Here is an 8,311-nt window from a genome sequence, read left to right as displayed (position 1 = left end):
GGAGAGACAAAATATTATTTTTTAAATGAGACTCCTGGGATTTATTTTCTACAGTTATAGAAATTGAAAATGCCTTTGTTTCATGCAGGAAGTTGACTCCTGTAATCTCGGGTGATATGATCACATAGGTGTGTTCTAAAGCCTTTACGAGTGTGACCTTGTCTTTTCCCTTCCTGAGGACATAATTTTCAGCAGCACCAATCATCCATGGGAGAGACTGGGTCATTGATCTCACGCTGTTCTGTGCTAACATCTAGGTGAGCCTCGGCATCATCACAAGGACTGTGTAGATGTGTTATGGTGGGATGGAATCCTTGTATCAGAGTTATTGTGGAGCAACAAGCTGGACAATTAGTTAAGTAGTGTTTAGCGATGGCAAGCCCTGCCCGTAAGGCCGTGATCCTGGAGTGAATCTCTGGATACACTGAACCTTCGCTCCCTGATCTGTCTCCTCGAAGGTTAGTGCTAAGTGAATTGCCTTAATCTCTCCACAGTGTTTCTTCTGTTTTCTTTGCTGGTTCTTCCACTGCTGGGAGTGACTATTTACCACTACTGAAACAGTTCTCCATTGTAGACATTCACCATTCCCCACCCCCAGCAATTAATGTGTGCACACACTATTATTTATCCTTGGAATAAATAAATTAGTAAGGCATCGTTTTTTCCTCTCAAAGTTCTGACTGCAATCAGAGCGAGAGATGTAAAAATAATAAAGAAATGTGATAGAGAGAGGTTGCACTGAAATCTGGGGAAGTAGATCCTCTGACATTGTCTCTTTATTTTGTTTGTACTTGTTTTCACAAAAAGGACTCTTTCTTGGGAGTCAGTGAAGGCTTCACAGAGAAGCTTAAAGGTGCTGAGTCTGGACGTTGTTTTTGGGATCCTTCCAAGGGCACGAGGGAGGTGAGCAGTCCAGGAAGAAACAGCAGAGGAGGGAATTTAGAGATGAATAAAGCAGACGTTGTGCTGCTGGGATTAGAAATACCCGTTATTGTCTCCTACAATGAGGGGCCGGGTCGGCAAAATGAACCCAAGTGACCCTGACTGGGTAGGCAATAGATTAATAAACATTCTTACATTTTTGCCTAGAAGGTTGAAATTGAAATCTGACATTAGTGACATGTAAGTGCAGGTTTTATGTCAGAGGACAGCTATGACCATGTCTTCTCTATGTAAACATGACCCAGGTAATTGTGAGGAAGAAAGTATTGCTGCAGTCTGTGTGTGAGAGGGGATATTGAGGGACAGAAATTGCTCTAGGGGGGTGAGATGGGAGTCACAGAATGGGTCTCTGAGGGGGTGGGAATCATGAACACAGAAATTCAGATGAATTTTTTCACTCTTTCTCAAATGATCCTGTAAACAGTGCAGATACCTAATGGCCATCATTTTATTGAAAATTTTCATAAGCCTATATGTGGTATCATTTTATTTTACTGATGGAAAGAGTCACAGCTTATACACATAACAGAGCCTTAGGGAAACACTCAGAGTTCAGTGTTTCCAAAAATTTTGCTTTTCATTAATAGTTTTAATTTTTAATCTGCCCTAGTATTTGAACAGTTGTACATTTAAAAAGAAACTTGGTATAATTTTTTAGAGGGTTCTCCTGAGCTCCCTTCTCAGTTTCTGCAGTTATGAACACATCGTGTCTCTCATAGATGTCACTTTTAATCCTCATATCTGCTGAGCTTCCACATGCAGTGACTTTTTCTCAGGCTTCATTTGTTTTTGATGCAGTGATAGTTTAGGAGTACTAGGAAGGCATTCTGTAAGGTAATCTTTGTTTGGACTTGCCTTATTATTCTTTTTCTGGTGAGTAGACTGGGACTGTTGATGTTGGAGAAGAAGAGCAGGGAGGGAAACAGGCAAGTTCATTTTTTGACATCAGGGGTACACACTGTCAACATGACTAATTCACAGTGGTTTTGACATTAATGTCCTTGCTGACACGTTATGTGTCAGATTTCTCTTTCCCTTTTTTTTCTCCATCCAGTACTCCTGTAGGGAATTTCTAGGTCAACCCCATCTATGTAGTGGTGTGTATTTACTCCTCCTCAGGAATAGAATACTTGTGCAAATCATTGGCTGTCTTTTGCACTTGAGATTGTTTTTTCAGTATTTGTCTTTCAGTTATTTACATTATATACTCTGTATTGTAACCTAATACTAGTTTATTTGGTTGCTCAAAGTGTTTCAACTTTGGCAATGGAGAGTCCTTTGGTTAACTGAGATGTCCTTTTGGCATGTCTCCATCATTTTGGGTTTTGGGGGCAGCATTTCATTACGTGTTACAGGAAACGATGTTTCAGCTTCTCCTGCAGCTTAATGTATTTACCTCCGGAGCCCTACAGTCAGTCATTTCTGCAAGGAGTACTGTTTTATTTTATAGGGTCATGGGGTGAGATTGAAATCTTGGTACATGCTGTGCTTGTTTCTACCAGGGTCTCTATATCCCCTCAACGGAGCTGCAAAGAACATATGAGTGTTTACTACTCAGTGTATATGCAGACATCCATACATGTGTCTATATGGTACTCTCTCTCTCTCTTTTTTATATTAGAGAAAGCAAGTTCATACTGATGGTTCCAACTCTAATTTATTACCAAAGGATCATAAGAACTACTCCACCTTGCTTACATGTAAAGACCAACACCACATGTGATACCGTAATTCCCACCATTTACTATCTATTTCCTTATAAGTTCAATTTCAGTTCATGTGTACAGGAGTATCTGCCTTGTTCACAGTACCCTCCAGAGTACATTTTCACAAGTGTAGAATATGCGTCTGTGTAATTTCTTCCATGTCCTGTTTTACAGACGCTTCTCTTTTTCAGATCTTGTTTTTTATGCACGTTTTTGGTGCATGTATTTCACTGAGATTGTGTCACACAATTCTAATGCGGTTAGAATGTTTTTCTTTCCCCTCATGCTACATTCCATCGTAGGATTTCATTGGCTACATGAGTTTTACTCTTGTTTTTATTTTAATAATAGTTTATTGTGAAATTGGTTTCCATATAATACCCAGTGCTTCTTCCCACAAGTGCCCCTCCATGACCATCACCCCCTTTTCCCCCTCCCCCTTCAGCCCTCAGTTTATTTTTAGTATTCAATAACCTCTCATGATTTGTGTGTGTCTCTCTCCCCAAGTCTCTTTCCCCCTTCCCCTCCCTATTGTCCTCTGTTAGTTTTTTCCTGTTAGACCTATGAGTGCCAACATATGGTTATCTGAATTTTACTTTTGAATTTACTTATATTTTACAACTTTACTGAATTCGGTGTTACTCTAACAGTTTTTCTTGTTTTTAGTGCCATTGACAAAAAATTTTTTGTTTATTCATTTATTTTGAGAGACACAGAGAAAGCATGAGTAAGGAAGGGGCAGCAAGAGAGAGAGAGAGAGAGAGAGAGAGAGAGAGAGACAGACAGAGCGAGCGAGCAGATTCCAAGCAGGCTCCACACTGCACACTGACAGCACAGAGTCCGATGTGGGGCTCAAACACATGAAGCTGTGAGATCAGTACCTGATACTAAACTGAGAGTCCGATGCTTAACCAACTGAGACATCAGGTGCCTTTAGTGGTATCTTTTAAAAATAAGATCACCTTATTTGTGAAGAGGAATCATATTACTTCTTCCATTCTAATTTTGATACCTTTATTTCCTTCGTATTTTTTTGTTTATTTTTTTTTCCTGACCAGTTGCTCTGTCTAGAAGATGCAATGCACATGCATAAAAGGCATGAAAGCAGACATGCTTGTCTTGGCTTATCTTAGAGGTCACTCTCAGTGTTTCACCATTGGGAATAATTTTAGAGGTGGGTTATCTAATGACCTATTTGTGTTGTATAACTTTCCTTCTATTCTTAGTTTCTTGAATGTTGGTACTATTAAGGTATGCCCCATTTTGTCATGTTTTATTTACCATGTGTTGAGATACTCTTGTGATCTTATTCTTCATTTTGTTAATATGTTGTATTACACCAAGGGAGATTAATTAGTTAAACCCTGCTTACCTTCCAGGAATAAATCCTACTTGGTCCCTTTTCTACATCATGATCAAAAGCTGCTGTGGTTGAATCAGCAATATTTAGTCAAAGATTTCATATCAATATTCTTTGGGAATATCATCCTGTATTTTACTTTTCTTGCAATATCTCTTCTTGGCTTTGATATTAGTGCAACGCTAGCCTGAAGGAATAAATTAGGAGTGTTTCCCATTTGATTTTTTTGGAAAGAGATTGAGAAAGATTGGTGATAATTCTAATTTTGTGTGGTTCTAGTGACCGTTAGCCACGAGTACTTTACTGGAATGCCTTCATCACAAAATGAAGTTCTCCTAGGAGATGGAAGCTCTTTGACTTATGTCCCCTCCTTTTTAAAGAGTTGTGCTTCAGCTACAAGAGTACAGAGTATCACAATAATGGAGAACGCTCTCTCTCTGTCTATCTCTCTCTGTATCTCTTCCTACATTCATTTTGTGTGTGTGAATAGCGAAAAGAGAATTTATTATGAAGTACATACTTGCAAAGCATTTATAGCAAACTGAAGGTTTCTTAAAAAGACATAATGCAGAATTTAGCCCAACTAGAGATCTAGAGTAAAGACTGAGAGAATTATGTAGAAATTAATTATGTTCCATTTGTATACATTACATAAAATGTATCCTTTTATAGACAAACATCATATGTCCATATGTAACATATACATATAAAAACAACAGTGAACTGAGATGTCCACTGCCTTCAAATGTTTCCATAAACGCAGAAGGCTTTGAATTCCTCTCTGTCTTATTTACATTCAACTCCTACTCCCTTTGTGTTACCTGCTCCTCTCACAGCTTTCTCTTTGATGTTGCCTGATGATTTGAGAGAGTTCTCGACTCAAGGTCTTTGCACATGTGATTTCTCTCCCTTGCCTGGTTTTCTCAAAGTTATTATCCACATAGTTGGTATATCCCTTACTTTTCCAGGTCAGAAGCCCCTGATCGCACACGGTAAAATGACATGTTTCCTTTCACTTAGAACTACTTTGTCCTGAATTATTTTACTTATTAGTTGTAACCACCACTTGAAACATCATTTATTCCTTTATTAATATTTTATTCCTCCCTCTGCTGCACACACACATCTAAGACCCAGTCTTGTTAAGGTCAAACACCCATCACTATTTTTTTCCATACTTTTAAAAATATTTGTCACAAGGTATTTTATTAAATTTTTTTTGGTGACAACAGAAGGTCTCTGGAAATTTACTGGGAGAACATTGTTTCAATAATTATTTTGATTTAGAACAAGAATTGGAAAAAGTTAGTCATGGAGCATTTGAGAGTCCCTGAAATTTTCTGGTACATATTCTACCTTGATAGTAAATGTGTAAGAATTAAAGAATGAAGCATGTTGAAAACAAAGCATTTCTCCTAATTCTGTGATCATGCTGGTGCCTTTACAATGCGCTGTCTCTGTTCCAGCCATTTTCATCAGTTACATGGAAGGAAGAAATCAAACCCGTGTTACAGAATTTATCCTCCTGGGACTCTCAGAAGAGCAGGAGCTGCAGTCACTGCTCTTTTGGCTGTTCCTGTCCATGTACCTTGTCACCTTCACTGGGAACCTACTCATCATTCTGGCCATTATCACAGATTCCCGCTTACACACACCCATGTACTTCTTCCTCTCCAACCTGTCCTTCTCTGACATCTGTTTCACCTCCACCACCATCCCAAAGATGCTGCTGAACATCCAGATGCAGAGCAGAGCGATCACCTATGAAGGCTGCCTCAGCCAGATGTGCGTTTACATTTTTTTTGCAGGACTAGACAACTTACTATTGACAGTGATGGCCTATGACCGGTTTGTGGCCATCTGTCATCCACTGCACTACATGGTCATCATGAACCCCAGGTTCTGCTGCATTCTATTTCTGATATCCTGTGTGTTGAATGCTCTTATTGCTTTAATACATGACTTAATGATTTTACGACTCTCTTTTTGCACAGAGCTGGAAATCCTGCACTTTTTCTGTGAACTTAGTCAGGTGATCCAACTTGCTTGCTCTGATACCTTCCTCAATGACCTGGCCATGTATCTGGCAAGTGGACTTCTGGGTGTTGTTCCACTCATTGGCATCCTTTCCTCTTACTCTAGAATTGTAGCTTCCATTTTGAGAATTTCATCAGTGAAGGGTAAGTATAAAGCATTTTCCACATGTGGGTCTCACCTCTCGGTGGTCTCTTTATTCTATGGTACAAGCCTTGGGGTGTATCTTAGTTCTGCTGCTTCACAGAACTCCAGAGCATGTGCCATAGCGTCAGTGATGTTCACCGTTGTGACGCCCATGCTGAACCCCTTCATCTATGGTCTGCGGAACAGAGAAATCAAGCAAGCCCTGAGAAAGCTTTTTAGCAGAGAGACATTCTGTGCACTTAGGATTCTTTGTTTCAAGCTAAAGACTTGAGTTAACAGGACTTAAACCTCTAGAAGACCTAGATGATGATATTTTTATCAGTTCATGGACTGATAATCTGCAGTTTATTTTCTACAATAATCAGGTGATAGAAGTTTTTCATTCATCATGAGAAACTATTTCTTCTGTATTTTTAAAAGCTCTCTTTATTTATTTTGAGATGAAGAGCCATAGTTTGTGGGGAGGGACAAAGCGATATTGAGGGAATATCACCAGTCATGTCCATGCTATCAGTGTAGAGCTTGAAACGGGGCTCAATGTCACAAAGGTGGGATCTTGACCTGAACCAAAATCATGAGATGGATGCTTAACTGAGAGAACCACCAAGGAATTCCTTTTCCTCAAATAATTAAAACTGTTTAAGCGTCTCATAAAATTCCATTTCATGAATTAAAAAAAATTTAATGTGTAGTCATTTTAGAATGTGGGGGGGGGGAGAGAGAGAGAGAGAGACAGAGAGAGACAGAGAGAGACAGAGAGAGATTGAGTTAGACAGAGAGACAGAGAGGAAGAAAGAGAGGGAGACACAGAATCAGAGGCAAGCTCCAGATCTCAGCTGTCAGCACAGAGCCTGATGCAGGGTTCAAACCCATGAGTTGCGAGGTCATGAACTGAACCAAAGTCAAATGCTCAACCAACGGAGCCACCCCACTACCTCCATAGCATGGATTTTTAAAAACATATACTTAATGTAGCATATTGAGTACTTATAATGTGATAAGGAGGGCAGCGGATAAATGTGAAATGCTTCTTCTTTTTGGGTTGAAAGCGGGTATTTGTTAGAGTATCTGGTTTTGGAGGGAAATCGTTGAACATATCAGAGGTTATATACTAGTTTCCAAAGGTTTAGGTCTATCTATATTGGAAGGAGATCACATCTACAAGAGCAGAGGCACCTAGAACCCTGTGGGATTAGTTTACCATAATCCACCTTCACCATACAATCTCTAGTTTTTCCTCCCACAGTCCAAAACATAAATTATGTGTGACGGTGATAGAAATGCAGCTCCTATGGTTTAGGCCTTGATGGTGTCATTCTTGGGATTCTTTCAATATCTCTTTTCATATATATTTTTTACAATATGTTTTATGTTTTTATTTATTTTTTATATAGTTTATTGTCAGATTGGTTTCCATATAACACTCAGTGCTCTTCCGCACAAGTGCCCTCCTCCATGATCATCACCTTCCTCCCTTCCTTCCTCCTTCAGTACTCAGTTTGTTTTCAGTATTGAAGAGTCTCTCATGATTTGTGTCCCTCTCTCTCCCCATTCTCTTTCCCCCTTCCCCTCCCTATGGTCCTCTGTTAGGTTTCTCCTGTTGGACCTATGAGTGAAAACATATGGTATCTGTCCTTCTCCACCTGACTTATTTCACTTAGCATGGCACCCTTGAGGTCCATCCGCTTTGCTACAAATGGCCAGATTTCATTCTTTCTCATTGCCATGTAGTACTCCATTGTATACATATACCACATATTCTTGATCCATTCATCAGTTGAGGGACATTTAGGCTCTTTCCATGATTTGGCTATTGAAAGTGCTGCTATGAACATTGTAGCACATGTGCTCCTATGCATCAGCACTTCTATATACCTTGGGTAAATCCCAAGCAGTGCTATTGCTAGGTCATAGGGCAGTTTTATTGATAGTTTCTCCACATCCTCGCCAACATCTATAGTCTCCTGATTTGTTCATTTTAGTCACTCTGACTGGTGTGATGGGGTATCTAAGTGTGGTTTAGATTTTTATTTCCCTGATGATGAGTGATGCTGAGCATCATTTCATGTGCCTGTAGGCCATCTGGATGTCCTCTTTGGAGAAGTGTCTGTTCATGTCTTCT

General features: G+C 39.5%; 1 protein-coding gene and 1 pseudogene across 1 annotated transcript in view; both read left to right on the top strand.

The window, feature by feature from the left end:
• The window catches only part of LOC115274349 (olfactory receptor 7C1-like), an 8,731-nt gene extending 3,865 nt beyond the window's left edge, over positions 1-4,866 (top strand). The window contains exon 2 of the mRNA XM_029917810.1: positions 4,845-4,866. Within this exon, the coding sequence (XP_029773670.1) occupies positions 4,845-4,866 (22 nt within the window). The remainder of the gene's footprint in view (positions 1-4,844) is intronic.
• Positions 4,867-5,491: 625 nt separating this feature from the next.
• On the top strand, positions 5,492-6,452 carry LOC115274348 (annotated as a pseudogene).
• Positions 6,453-8,311: the final 1,859 nt, after the last annotated feature.

Source organism: Suricata suricatta, chromosome 12 (assembly GCF_006229205.1).
Source record: "Suricata suricatta isolate VVHF042 chromosome 12, meerkat_22Aug2017_6uvM2_HiC, whole genome shotgun sequence".
In the NCBI taxonomy this organism is placed as follows: Eukaryota; Metazoa; Chordata; class Mammalia; order Carnivora; family Herpestidae; genus Suricata; species Suricata suricatta.
The sequence above is the reverse complement of the archived record's forward strand: the minus strand, read 5'-3'. Positions and strand labels throughout refer to the sequence as shown.